We start from the raw sequence: 15668 nt of genomic DNA on the forward strand, positions 1-15668 counted from the left end.
AGGTTCTTGCCACTGTCTTCCTCTTCCCTTCCCGTCCTTTCCCTTGGTCTAATACTCTGAACTTCTGTTCTTCCCCTCCACCTTCTTATTGTGGGTTAGCTTCCACCTACTAGAGAAAACATTCATCAAGTGGCTCTTTCTAAAATCCAAGCCAGATCATGTCACTCGGCTTGAAATCCTCCAATGACTTCCCCTATCAGAGTAAAAGCCAGAGTCCTTGACTAGGGCACACAAGGTCCTCCACAGCCTGTGCCTCTCTTCTACTCCCTGTCCTCCCCATCACCTCATCACCTCTCTGCCCTCCTCTCCGACCACCCTCCCCAACTCACCCGCTCTACACTCTTCCTAGGACCCCCCAGCATACTACTGCCTTGGTCCTTTGTAACAGGTTGCTCCTGCTGTCTGCAATTCTCGTATCCCCAGGACCCAGTGGTCACAGAGGGATTAATTTACCCCAAATCACATAGTCCACCAGTGACCAAACAAGAACCAGAACCCCAGCAGTCTAGTTCCAGAGTGGATTCTATAAATTATTACTATACATTTCTGAGAAAATTACTTTTCTCTAACATGTCTATATCTTAGAAAACTGAATTTTGTTCAGAAAAGAGAATGTGGTTATTTCTTATCATTGGTGGGTTCTCCTAGATTAACTTCACCCTTGGTCCCCCCTCATTTTTTTTTCATACCAGGGATTGAACCCAGGGGTGCTTAAGTAAAAATGAGCTGGGTGCAGTAGCCCATGTCTGTAATTCCATGGGTTGCAATTCAAGGCCAGCCTGGCAAATTCAGTGATGCCCTGTCATTTATTCATAAACAAATGAATAAACAGATAAATTTATAAGAAAAGCGTAAGAAAAACAAATAGCTTGTCCAAGCAACAAAGCTCTCTTCAGACTAAACGTGTTAAAGACTAAAGATCCTCAAAAAGAACAAAAAAAGCACAGAATTTGCTGATAACTTTAGCCAATCAAAATCAGGTCCACATATCTGCCTCTTATTTTTCTAACAAAGAACCCAGATGTTGGTAGTTAATCATTTCATTAGCCTGCCCTTTCAATGAACTATCCTGCCAGGACTTGTACCCCTTCGTAAGGGGCCTAAAAAGAACTTCACAGTCTCCTCATCCTCCTCCAGAACAATCAGTGAATGGATAAATGGAATCTGGCCATATTATGGATTATTATTCAGCCATAAAAAGGAATGTAGTACTGATATGAGCTTCTATGCACATAAACATTGAAAACATTATGTTTAATGAAAGTAGATGCAAAGGCCATATTTTGTATAATTCCACTTATAGAAAATGTCCAAAATAGGGCAAATCCACAGAATAGCAGTTGCCAGGGGCTGAGAGGAAGAGAAACTAGAGTGTGACTACTAACAGGTACAGGGTTTCTTTTGGGGTGATGAAAATATTCTTAAATTAGTGGTGAGAATAGCACAAATTTGTGAATATACTAACAACTAACACATTGTGAACTTTTAAAGAGTGGATTTTAAGGAATGTGAATTACAGTTGGCATTCCATATCCGTGGGCTCTGCAGGCATGGATTCAACCAACCACAAATTAAAAACATTTCAGAAAAAAAATTGCTTCTGTACCAAACATGTACAGACATTTTTTCCTTGTATTATCTCCTTGTATGTATATAGCATTTACTAGATATTATAAGTAATCCACAGATGATTCAAGTATGTGGGAAGTGTGTAGATGATATGCAAACACTATTGCCATCTTCTATAAGAGACCTGAATATCTGTTCATTGTGGTATCTGTGAGGGATCCTGAAACAAATCTCCTGTGAATAGAAAGTGACCACTGTATATCTCAATTTTTAAAAAAATGATTGAGAGAAAAAAGTGTGAATCTCCCCACCCCACCCCCCCACCCCCGTCTCTTATAGACTCCAGCAATTCCTGGGGCCAATTTAGTCACTTATAAACAGAGCCAAGAAACCCTAGCTTGCTGGCTGTGTTCCATAAAGGAGACCCAAGCCCCTACACACCTCACAGAGGCAGATAAGCATGATGGAGCTTATGGTGAACCCATGCTTCCTGGGTACTTAGGTTATACCAGACACCGTGCAAAGCACTTTGCATGTATTCAGTGGTTTATTCTTCCTAGCAACCGTACAAAGTAGGAACTCTCAAACTTCAAGATAAGAAAAGGAAGACACAGAAATGATCTAGCACACACACATTCCCTATGAAGCAGCAGTGCTAGGCTGTGGACCTGAGCTGGGACTGGCTCAAGGCATCTGCTCTTTAACCAAGTTCAGTGCACAGAGGCACTAGGTACTCCAGCAAGACCAAGGACGGCCACTTAACCCTGCATGTAGGGTTCTCGGTCACAGTTCATATGCACTTTTGGTCTAGGATTTTTCTTCTTTTTATTATTATTATTATTATTATTATTATTATTGTTGTTGTTGTTGTTCGATTAATTTTGCTGCAGTCAGAGCAAAATGTCACTGTGCCCCACCTAAGAGGCTTGCTTCTATGTGGAAACAATGAAGAAAGGAGAGGACAGGAGGGAAGTCACTTCTTACTCTTCAAACCACAGGTTCTTCAGGATGAGCATCATGGGGTTCACCGTGTGCAGGTGCTCCTCGTTCCACTTCTTGTTATTCCTGTAGGTGGCGTGCCAGGGCACAGGGGCCCGGATCACTCTCTGAGGAAACATGCGTGGGATGCTGTCAATGAAGAGTCTTTTTTTCTCCAGTGGGTCCATGAGGATGTAATCAACTAGAACCAGGAGGGCAAACACCCTGTTATTAGTCAGGGACCGTGAATATCCCATGCTCCTAGCTTTAACAATGCAAATGAGCCTCTGTCCATTTACACTGGGAAATTCCCCTTTGTTTGCAAGGTCCTAGGCAGTCCTTGGGTGTCACTCCACTGGGGAAGCTCCACTCTATTGGTATGTCTTTTCTTTCTGAAGGTATCTCATGGGAAGGAGGAGTGTAACTCAATGGTTTGAAGCACTTAAACCTGGGATTGAGTCCCATTAGGATTCCCAGCATCTTGCATGACAATGCACAAGCATGCTAATACCTCCTTCATCGACAGTTGATTTCTGATATCAAGACACTTACCCCAAAATCAACAAATTGATCACACCAGTTACATAAAAATGCCAACTTAGAGACCAGATGTTTTTAAGGCTAAGGAAGGATGGGTAAAAGCTTCCTAGAGGAAGAAACTCTAGTTCTGGATCCAAAAGAGTGAACAGGAGTTTATTAGGAAGAGAAAGGAGGAGCATAAAGAGGTGAAGTACCATCTCTTTTAGGCCTGCTCAAGGTGCTGCAGCAGAAAGATCAGGTACAAGTGAGGAGGTTAGAGGTGATGCAAATAGAGGAGTAAATTGGAGTGAAGGACCTCATGTGTTTATTTTCAGGAGCTGGGTTCTGTATGATCATAGACAGGGGCCATTACACTGACACCATTAGAAAGCTAGTTAGAAAATAAAAATAACCAGACAAATTGGTAAAGAGAGAATAGAAAGGTGGAAAACTAACAGGATCACCCCTGTGGTTGGATGTGCTTCTCCCACTGCCCACCCATTACCAAATCCTTCCCACTGACCTACCACATGCACAAGATACTGGGCTAATGATAAGTGGAATGGGGATCAGTAGCACATCCATCTCCATCCAAGAGCTAACAGTCTGACACAGGAGACAAGACCCAGGAGAAATGAAAGGACAGCCCCAGTGTGAAGTAGTAGTAGAGAAATAAAAGCACAAGAGAACTTAGAAGGGCAAATGAGTTGAAAGTAGGAACAAGAGGTGCTACGGGTGCAGAGAACAAAGGGACCGTTGATGGTTGTAGGGAGAGAAAAAAAAAACTTGAGTGAAGAGGTGAGCTGGGTTTTGAAGTCTGAATGGGCTCTTGCTACTCACACTATGGTCCCTAGTGAATCCCACTGGGTCACCTGGGAGGTTGTTAGAGATGCAAGATCTTGGCTCCATCCCAGAGGCTGATCTCCTGAGTCAGAATCTGTCTTTTATCCCCAGTTTCTGTGAATGCACACTGATGGTGTGGCCATCGGTGTTGGTGGCGGGGGTGAGGGGACATTTGAATTAAAGGTAAACTCATGTTTTAGGCACATTCAGTGGAACCAGGTGGCAAATGATAAAGTGAGGGGAAAGCTGGTGCCAATTTATCCTTACCAATGCTTTTCTTTTTTTATTAATTTTTAAATTTATATATGACAGCGGAATGCATTACAATTCTTATTGCACATATACAGCACAATTTTTCATATCTCTGGTTATAAACAAAGTATATTCACAGCAATTTGTGTCTTTATACATGTACTTTGGATAATAATGTCCATCACATTTCACCATTATTTCTAACCCCATGCCCCCTCCCTTCCCCTTCCACCCCTCTACCCTATTTAGAGTTCATCTATTCCTCCCAGGCTCCCCTTCTCTACCCCACTGTGAATCAGCCTCCTTATATCAGAGAAAACATTCAGTATTTGGTTTTGGGGGATTAGCTAACTTCACTTAGCATTATCTTCTCTAACTTCATCCATTTACCTGCAAATGCCATGATTTTATTCTCTTTTATTGCTGAGTAATATTCCATTGTGTGTGTGTGTGTGTGTGTGTGTGTGTGTGTGACATTTTTTTTTATCCATTCATCTATTGAAGGGCATCTAGGTTAGTTCCACAGTTTAAAGCAAGAATCAATAAATGGGATGGACTCAGACTAAAAAGTTTCTTCTCAGCAAAAGAAACAATCAGTGAGGTGAATGGAGAGCCTACATCTTGGGAGGAAATCTTTACCCCTCACACATCAGATAGAGGACTAATCTCTAGGGTATATAAAGAACTCAAAAAGCTAAGCACCAAAAAAAACAAATAACCCAATCAATAAATGAGCCAAGGACCTAAACAGACACTTCTCAGAAGATGATATACAATCAATCAACAAATATATGAAAAAATGTTCAACATTGCTAGCAATTAGAGAAAGGCAAATCAAAACTACTCTAAGATATCATCTCACTCCAGTCAGAATGGCAGCTGTTATGCATACAAACAACAATAAGTGTTGTCGAGGATGTGGCAGAAAAGGTACACTCACACTTTGCTGGTGGGACTGCAAATTGGTGCAACCAATATGGAAAGCAGTATGGAGATTCCTTGGAAAACTGGGAATGGAATCACCATTTGACCCAGCTATCCTTCTCCTTGGTCTATACCCAAAGGACTTAAAAACAGCATACTACAGGGACACAGCCACAACCATGTTGATAGCAGCACAACTTACCAATGCTTTTCATGAGGCTACTGTAATAGTCGTTTTCCTTCTCTTCCTCAAGGGTGACCAGCAGCGGTACCAGGGAGGGATTTGTCAACAATGCAGTAGAAATCAGCTTTGAAATCCGAACCATCACTTCATCCTCTTGGGGTGTAATCATGTCTTTTTGGATTCCATTAGTCAAATAGTAACAGTATCTCTTTCATGAACAAGTCATCAGCAAGAAAAAGGTCATGATTGAGTAAGTGTGCCCATCTGTCCCACCCATCACCTGCCAAGGGATCCTGTTCATGCAGTACCCAACTCCACTCTTCATTTGCTACAATCCTTCTTTCTGGCCTGGCACATTTTTGCAACAAGATCACTGACAAGTTTTTCCCATAGCTCTGGAAGATTCAACCAAAGCCAGAGAGATTTTCACTAGGGGCAATAATGAAGGACTTGTCAATGCCTTGCTTAGTATACACTAAGTGACTTTTAAAAAGACGAATGACAAAATCCGAAAATGACTCAAATAATTCGCCCTCCTGAATGATCCTCTACAAAGCACTTTAATCCTGTGGCTTGTAGTTGTCAGTGAGGAAAATATCCCCAAAGTCCTTAGGATTTTTCCCCCCTGTAATCCAACTGTGGGCTTTTGAATTTAAAAATCATAAACACAAAAACTAAATAAAAATGCTTGATGTGACCTGGGGACTTCAGGAGGTTGTTTATGTAGGGTTTTCCCCTAAATTGCTGGTAGCTTTGAGGAGGAATAATTTCAGTTGAACAAGAGGCACAAAGTTTGGACAAGAGGTGTCATGGTTTGGATCTGGAATGTCCACAGGCTCAGGTATTAGAGAATAGAGAGGTGAAAAGATAGGATCAAGAGGGCTCTGACCTCATCAGTAGATTAATCCATTTAATGGATTAAAATAGATTAATATTTTGAATGGACTTACTGTGCACTGGTGAAAACAACAGGCAGGTGGAGCGTGGCGGGAGGAAGTATGGCCCAGGCCATGGCCTCTCTGTCCCTGACTCTCTTCTATCTCTCTCTCTTTCTGCTTCCCGGCTGCCAGGAGCTGAGTGGCTTTGCTCTACCATGCCTGTCTGCCATCATGTGCAGCTTTCCTCAAGTAATGGAGTCAGCCAACCAGGGTCTGAGACCTCTAAAACTGTGAGCCAGAATTAGCTTTCCCTCCTCTAAGTTGTTCTTGTCAAAGCTATGAAACACTAACACAGGAGGTTTCAGCCTCAACCCACTTGCAGCCCACTTCTTTCCAACCTTAAAGGTAGCAGCTTATACAGGACACTCCTTGACTTATAATGACGAATCTAAGTTGAAAATGTATTTACTCCACCTAACCTACCAAACACCCTAGCTTAGCAACACAGCACACTGTGGATATTGCTTGTATCCTCTCATGATCGTGTGGCTGTCTGGGAGCTACAGTTCACTGCCACTGCCAAGTACAACAAGAGAGTGTCATGATGCATATGTATAGCCCAGGAAAAGATCAAATTTCACAATTAGAAGTAGAGATTCTACTGAATGTGTATTACTTTCACACCATTGCAAAGTCAAAAATTCCTGAAACAAACCATCCTAAAGCTCATCTGCAAAGGACAGTAGTGCCAAACTTCCCTGACTTTAAGAACCACCTAGGTGGGCAGCAGCAAGTAGGGTTCTTGTTAAAATGAAGCTAACCAGGCCCTCCTCAGGTAGTTAGGGAGGTTTAACAAGCACCTAGGTGAGTCCTATCTTCAGGCAAGTTTAAGAATCGTTGCATAACTCTTTAAGAGCACAGAGACTTGGGAACAGCCAAATCTAGATTTGCCTCTTACTGGGTAACCTTGAGCAAGTTGCTCCATCAGTCTTCACCCCAAATTCCACACCTGGATGATGGGGATAATCATGGTACCAGGTGTCTAGTGGTTTCAAGAAGCTAAAGGGTCTAGCATGGAATTTTGACAATTGCATATACCTAGTTGCTGTGGGGTTCTATTATCAATTATTTTATTACATACTATAAAACCACAAGCTGTTTGTGCTAAAGCTTTTGTCTTTTAAGAAAAGGATTGGAAACTCAAATGTCTACCTGGAGCCAGGCAGGTAATGCTAATGAATGAAAGTTGGGTAGACATAAGAGTAGAGACTGGTGAGGACGAGGACCAGTTAGAGAATTTATTTCTCATTTAAGGGAGGAAGTTAACCAGCTCAGCTATAAATATTTTAAAGTTTTTTAAAGAGATTGAAAACCTAGCTTAGATGAGTTTTCCCTCATTTTCAAAATACATCTACAGGCCACATTCAGCTTATGACAGGGTTGTCAGGAAAAAAAAAAAAGGACATATTGGGATATAATGATACTAAAAAACTACTCATTATTTATCTGAAATTCAAATTTGACTGGGTGTCCTGTTTCTTGTTCTGAAAAATCAGATAACTCTAGCTTATGGTTCACCTATGTTCTAAAAGGACCCAAGGGCACCAATTTCTAAGACTTAGTAGGTCAGAGTACTCTCTTTCTATATTTCTCTCAGTCTCTCTCTTTTGCTGTCTCTCTCTCTCTCTCTCTCTCTCTCTCTCTCTCTCTCTCTCTCTCTCTCTCTCTCTCACACACACACACACACACACAGTCATTCAGGTCTATCATGTGGTTTGGACCAGTTTGAATCCCTCAGATGCCAAGAACAACATTTAGCACACTAAGGGAAAAGGGCCAGAAAGAACGTACCTCCATGTCTAATTCAGATGGTTTTTTCTCTTTACTTTCTATTTCCATCTCCTGCTGCAACATCACATCAATCTGCTGTTCTGGACTCATTGGTCTGCTTCCAGGGAGGCTGACAGCTGTGTCCTCCTCCTTCTTCATGGATGAGTATGTGGAGCAGGGTGACTTGGTCCTGGAAAATAGAAACAGCTCAGCCCTTGGTACTCCACAGAGAAACTATGGCATTGGACCCACTTCCTCCAATCTGGTGAGTGTGGTTCGGTAACAGAAGACTCTTTCCTCTGGATCATCTAATGGCATGTGTGTGTGCTTCAAAGATGACCCCAACCACTGAACACCACGAAGATATGTCACACTGCTCTCGCTCAGTTGGTTAATTTATTTTCACTTAGAACCTGAAAGTTTTGAATTAAGGCAGTTGGTGAGAAAAAAACTAAGTTGCTGGGTGAGTGGGAATGCTTTGAAACCAAGAAGCAGAGAGTGGCTTTAATGAGACCACAATCTTCTTAGGTTCAGCCCAGTGGCCTTCCCTCTCTGTTGTCCACAGTGATACCTTACCCAGTAAAATCCTCTTTGTCTTTGAGACAGAACTTCATTCTCTTCTTGTTGGGCTCTGATGAGCTTTTGGTTGCTGCAAGACATCAGTGAAGAAAAGAAAGACATCAGGAGTAGGCAGTGGTTTTGGGCCATTCTCTGTCCACAGGGATATAACTCTTAGGACAGTCCAGGAGCACACTAAGGGGAATGGACAGAGTGTGGGGCACCAGAGAGGAGAGGTGGGCTCTGCTCCCACATGTGTCACTAATTACTTGTGCTACCCGAAGGAAGTGACTTTCTCACTCCAGGCCTCAGCTTCCCCAGCTGTAAACCGGGGTTAAGCATACCTCCCACTCACTCAGCTATACATTCCACAACTATTGACGACTGCCTACTCAATTGGCTCCCAGCAATGTATGCTCCAATTTCTAAGCATCAGTTGTATTATTATTTAATATTTCTCTTTAAATAGATTCAGGCTTTTAAACTTAGTACGTTTATTTTTAGAGGAAATTTTATATGATCACAAATAGAAAAAAAAGTATCATTTGTAACAAGTATATAATAATTACAAACAGAAAACAGTATCATTTGCAATAAATAGAAGGTAACTATGAATAAAATCAATGTTTTAAAATAAATTTTATATCAAACTCATCATTAAATTTAGTAATATCAATTATAAATATTAAATTCAATAGTATCCATGAAGGTATTATTAATCTTACATTAATATTTATTAAATTATTATTTATTGAATATTAAATTTAATCATATTGTTAAATTATTATTATGTTATATACTAAATAGTATTACTTGCTAAAGGCTTTAGCCCAAAGAAATTGATAATTAATAAAAAAAGTTAAACACATACTAATATTAAATTGACACTTGGAGGAAACCAAGAGAATTGAAGACTCCCAGTTAAGATGTATTTTGAGTTCACATTTTGAGCTTCTTAATATTCTCTAAACACAATAATAGACAAAATACTCTTTGCATTTGTCTACATATTTGTTTGCTTTTTGCAGTGCTAGGATTGAAGCCAGGGCCTTGAGCACACCAGGCAGGTGTTCTACCACTGCTCCACATCCCCAGCCCGACACCCACGATGCTGGAACCTAGAACCAGAAACCAGGACTGAAGCAAGGCTGTAAAGAGAGCAACATTGCCACGCAGAAAAAGCACATGTGTCATCGGTTCATATGGCAGCTAGACATGACTCAGAAAGGTTCACCAGGCCTCAGAGACCAGATCTATAACATCCCTGAGTATCACCTTAGGAAGGGAGCCTCAGCATCAGTGTATGACAGTGGGGACAACATGGGGTCCTGAAAGGCCAGATGGAGACACAGGAAAAAAATTAGATTAAGAAGAATTCATCAAAATAGTCCACACTACATAACTGCATTTACATGTGAGAACAAGAAAAACTTATCTGCGGTGACCGAATTAGGAGCTGGTTACTCTGGGGTGGGATGGTGTGAGGTAAGGGAGAGATTTGATTAGAAAGAGGCACAAATGAACTGTCTCTAGTGATGGTACTTCTCTATATCATGTTTGGGTGACATATATATGTTATAAACATATATATGTGTTATATATATGTTATAAACAATTGTCAAATACCACTGAACTCAACATTTAGGATCTGCATGTATTATTGTCTGTAAATTATAACTCAATAAAAAAATAGAGGGAAGCATGCAGCAAAAAGGTTGGAAAGCCTTTCAACATAGGCCTGCAAACTAAAATCTCAGCACACATGAGAAAAAACTATACCAAGAAAGATAGCTAATAAACTCAACAGTCGAGGGAAAGATGCACACAATGGAAATAATGCAGCTATACCAATACTGTTTCAAAACAAATATTGAACATCCTCCAAATACAAATATCCTTTAATTAATAATAAACATAATTCAACTCAAACAAGAACTTGAATGACAGATACTTAGCAATTTCTGTCTTGCTGGCTCTCTGTTTTGCAGAAAGCATGTTAGCAGTTCATCCTCAAGACTCTGACTAGGCTGAAAATTCTTGTGACAATTAAGTCTGGGAGGTATTAGCACTAATTATTCATAGATAAAAAATTTTCAAAATACACAATGGGAAAATATAATTATTACAATAATTACTATTTAAGAAAAGTGTTAAATGATAACAATTTAGACTGAATGCTTCTGCTGAAACAATATCCTGGTATTTGAAGGTAAGGTCTTTGGGAGTTAGTGCCCTTATAAGAGAACCCAGAGAGAACACAGTCATCTCTGAACCAAGAATAGGCCCTCATTAGAGAATGAATCTGCTGATACCTTGATCTTAGACTTCCCAGCTTTCAGAATCATGAGAAAATAATTTCTGTTGTTTGTAAGCTACTTGGTCAGTCTATGGTACTTTGTTATGGCAGCTTGAACAAATAATGACCATGATATTAGTAATTATAACATCAAACTTAAGTTTCCAGGTATAATGATCTTGAATACTTTGGTATTTAATTGGTATTTAATGTTTGCTGTGTATCCTTAAAGCAGAAGCATGCAAAGATAACATCCTAGAGATGTGCATATATATTTAATAAACAAATTCTGAAAGGGTTATGACCATAAGAATAGAATAAGAAATTAGGAGAAACCATACATATAACCCATTAGAAAGGATGAAAATGGAAAAATACTGTTGTGAAATAATAAACACTTATGAGACATGATAAAATAAAGATAGAACAGAGTTGAAGAGAAAATTAGTAAATTAGAAGATATAGTGAAGGAATTCACTTAGCACAGGAAGAAAAATTTTAGAAAATGAGAATTTGAGACAGAATCGATTGAGTGGCTCCAAAGTACATCTAACAAAAATAAAATTACTAAAGCATGTCCTTAATCATATATATGTGTACTTGGTGAGATGAAATAAATTAATATCTGTAAGGCACTGTGGTAAACAGCTTCCAAGATGGCCCCCAAGGATCTCTATTTCTTGGTACCATGCTTTCGTATAATCCCCTTCTCTTGAGTATGGGCTAATCTAGTGATTCATTTTTAACAAATAAAATATGTTAGAAAATGATGGAACATCATTTGGAAGATTAAGTTTTTGGAAACAGCATGATTTCTGTCTTGTTGGCTCTGTCTTGCTTTCCCCTTCACTCACTTCAAGGGCTGTCAGAAGCCATGCTACTGACTGTCCTATGGAGAGGCCCACATGGTGAGAAACTGGTGTCTATGGCCAACAGCCAACAATGATATAAGGATATGAATGAGTTTTTAGTAGCTTTTAGATGTCAGTGGCCCTGGCTGACATCTTGACTGCATGCTCATGAGACCCTGAGCTACCCAGTTAAACCAGGCCCAAATTCATGACCTACAGAAATTGTGAAATAATAAATACTGGTTGCTTTAAGTCATGACATTTCTTGATAATGTGTGATGCAGCACTCATGGTACGAATACATAGAACGGTGCCTGGTATATGCAAATGATCCATTAATGTGAGTCATGAGAATAATTTCCATTTCATAGATGAGGAGGGTTTGGCTCTATGAAGTTATTCAAAATTAGCTGAAGAGGAGGTAGTAGAGCCAGAACTAGAACCTAGAAGTTCCACTGAAAAGCTCCATTCTACACAAAACATTGCACACTGCTACAAGTACCTGATGGCAGCCCCAGACTAGCCCTGTTCCTAGGGATACTAATGTTGACTGGCTGATAGACCTTCAGCAGGTCTTTCATCTTCAGGTCTTGGGCCATCAAGGAATAGTTGTTGGCAATGGAGTCGCTGGGTCCACGGTGGTGGTTCTGCTCTTTGAAGGGCACAGCCAGGGTCCATGATGTACGTTGCATCAATGGGGGATAAAAGCTGTGCGACATGACAGTCTAAAAGAGAAGCAATGCAAAGCAAGACTTGATCAGAGACATCTCCCATGAGCCTGAGCTCTGTTCACATGAGACTGAGTTTCACACCCTTTATGCTATGCTTCTTCTCCACACGGCACTTAGTGGAAATATTTTCTGAATAGACACCAATTGCAACTCTCTGACTACTGTGAGCATGATTTCTAAGGCCAAGGCTAACTGCTGGCATTCAACAACTTTGTGAGTCAGGTGATTTGCATCTCTTGCTTTTATTTCTTATGGACATGACTATAAGAGAGGAAGAATGACCCTCCTTTTACAATGAAAGATGGAGTAGTTCGGAGAGTTTCAATTAGACAGCAGGTTAATGGGAAAGACAGATTCTAACTCCCCTACATACAACTGTGTGGCTCTTTCTCATAACCAAAGCCACTAAACCTATTTGTCAAGTCGGACTGTTTGTCCCCTACCAGCACCTACTGAATACCAACAGAAGGTATTCAACAAGTTCTTTACCTTGCCACCCTCAACAGCAGGTCTGGCAGCCAGGGGCACATACCTGATAGAGTTCAGAAGGTTCCTCATTGGCTGAGGCAGGCAGCGGGGGCAGCTCTGGGCGTCCCTGGGAGTGGCTCATGTGATGTATGGAGTCACTCCTGGAGAACTGTGGGGAATGGGAACAAAGGCACTTGTCAGGAATTAGGACTTAACCCTGAAGGGTTAAGGACTAGTTAAGGATTAAATAAATCCCCAGGAAAGATTTTAGGCACACAGTTCTGCCTACAGAACACCCATTCCACCTCCATTTATTAAATATATTTAATTTTTTTAGCACCAGTTTGTCTATCCCTCTGGTGTCTCTTCCTTGGTTTTCCCTCTATGAACCGATTTGGGTAATCCCCCCCCCTTAGGAAAAGCCCAGATTCTGAGGGTGCCCCAAGATACCCTATTCTTGGTAAAAGGGGGGTCACTTTAAAAAACTAACTCTTGTATTTCATATACATAAAGTTCCAAAGAGAAATCTGCTCAGGGCAGTAGCATTGCATGTTATATGTGTTTTAACATACACACAAGCAACACTGTGCTACCTTTAAAAAGCCTGAGTGTGTAAGTCCTCCATTTCATCACATGGTGGAGACTTGGGAATGAGCCTTAGGTAGGTGTGAATGTGTGTCTTCCAGTCACTCTCAGTTTCCAAGTACCTCTCCACCTCTTCTGAACAGAGGTGAAGGTGACAGTACTGTTGAATAGTATTCATATGTGTTTTTGTCTTAAGACTCAATCCTTTGGGGCACAGTGGCACATGCCTATAATACCAGCAGCTCTGGAGGCTGAGTCAGGAGAATCACAAGTTCAAAGTCAGCCCCAGCTACTTAGCCAGGCCCTAAGTAACATGGCAAGACCCGTCTCAAAAAATAAAACGGGCTGTGGATGTGGCTCAGTGGTAAAGTGTCCCTGGGTTCAATTTTCAGCTTAAAAAAAAAAAAAAGACTCATTCCCCATACCTAAGACAACTATTTCATTTGGGGCTGTGACAGAGAAGTTGCAATTTGTTCCAACACTGGAGAAAAAAACTATTGGCCTAGATCTATGGGGAGGTGTTTCTATATAGCAGTTTAAAGATGGTTTGGAGGAATATCAAGGGGGAAATATTGGCTCTTTGATTTTGACCTTAAGCAATGACTTTGGACTTAACTCTTCTGTAAAATGAGACATTATTATATAGATTTTATTTATTTGGAAATTATATTAAACATAATTTGAAAATTATGTTAAGCAACTCATTGGTGAGGGGTAGGGTAGATGAGTGGCATTTGACTCAGTATTATCAGTGCCTCCCACCATGCCTCAATAAACCCCTCCCTGCTGATTCATGCTAATGTCCATTATCTCCCCTGAAGTACCTACCTCATTAAATAATAGTAGTAGCAATAATTTCTAGCATGATTCCAAATTATTATGTGCCAGGCATTGTACAACCTTATGAGATTTCTTATACCCATATTCTAGCTGATGAAACTAAGGCCCAGGGATGATGGGTAACACATCTCAGCCACATAAGAGGCAGACTTGCCTACCATGGTGACTTTTAAATACACACCACTCTGCACAACACATTGGAAATGGCAAGTATCACATGGACCTTAAAATTAAAGGAAAACATGCAAGCCCATAAACAAAGATGGGTTGGGATTCTTAAGAACATGCAATGGATTCATTGTTCTCATGGCCTAATTTGGTGATTCTCAAAAATGGTGGCATATTAGGTACATCAAAGTACCTTTCTTCAGATCATGGATGCTTCATCTTTATATGATGTGTTTGAGAACTACTGACCCTGCTTTTTTTATCTTACAATGTTGATTTAAATCACGGTCTCTGCCTTTCTGCTCTTGACCTCAATCTCCAGGATCTGAGAACTGACAGGTCATCTCCAGGAGTTCTTTCTTCCATTACTGGGTTTAAAGCCACATGTATATTGATGAAGTGAACAAAATGGAAATTTCCAGCATCAATCAGAAAGGAATATGGTCAACCAAAGCAGGTTCCGTACCATCCACGGAAGATATTGGCAGAAGTACTTTCAGGGATATGAAGTCATTCATTATTTCTTTCAGGATCCCAGGCGGAAGACATGTATCAGTTGATAAGTTAGTGCTGTCTGTATTGTGTTTTGCAAGCAAGAAGGTTCTGTGGTCAGTGGAAATCTTTCCTTTGGCCTAGCTTTTTAAATCTGTTTCAAATAAAAATCTTTATTAAAAGAGAAATGAGCAAACACCACAAAATTGGAACACCTGAAGAAAGTACAGCAAGAGTGAGAATGAATAATTAAAACCAAAAATCTCTGACCTTCTGCAGTCAAGGAGAATGGTGACATTCTTTGGGAAGTGGTCTTGACATTTGTGTTTCTGCTCAGTGTGAGAAAAATCTGATTTCAGCCCTAACACCATTTGGGAAGTTACTCTTCCCACCAAAAGAGGTAAACTAGAGCCCTAGTGGGCATAACCAGTTCTACTCTCATTTCAGTCCATGTTATAATATGTGGCTGATCCCAGCCCCTGGCTCCAGGAGAAGGCACAGTCTGATCAATCAGACTACTCTGGCCTCCTGGGCACAGTCACCGGTTCAGGGAGAAGCACAAGACCCAAGCTGGGTTGACAAAAGTATTTCCTGACACTTTTGCTAGAGCTATTGAGAAAGAAGTACACTCTCTCTTCATTAAAGTCGTTGTCAGGATGTTTATGACTAGAGTTTCTGATAGTCATCTTTGTCTAACATGGG

General features: G+C 40.5%; 1 protein-coding gene across 1 annotated transcript in view; it reads right to left on the reverse strand.

Annotated features, from left to right (window-relative positions):
* Positions 1-14988, reverse strand: part of DNAH3 (dynein axonemal heavy chain 3) — a gene marked incomplete at both ends in the record, with an annotated part of 147975 nt that extends 132987 nt beyond the window's left edge. Inside the window, 8 exon segments of the mRNA XM_081298257.1 lie at positions 2554-2749; positions 5288-5477; positions 7999-8167; positions 8554-8626; positions 12185-12407; positions 12946-13050; positions 14941-14970; positions 14974-14988. Of these exon segments, the coding sequence (XP_081154383.1) occupies positions 2554-2749; positions 5288-5477; positions 7999-8167; positions 8554-8626; positions 12185-12407; positions 12946-13050; positions 14941-14970; positions 14974-14988 (1001 nt within the window).
* Between the last annotated feature and the right edge of the window lie 680 nt (positions 14989-15668).

The sequence above is a fragment of the Spermophilus citellus genome, assembly GCF_964194105.1.
Source record: "Spermophilus citellus genome assembly, chromosome: 6".
NCBI classification, from domain to species: domain Eukaryota; kingdom Metazoa; phylum Chordata; class Mammalia; order Rodentia; family Sciuridae; genus Spermophilus; species Spermophilus citellus.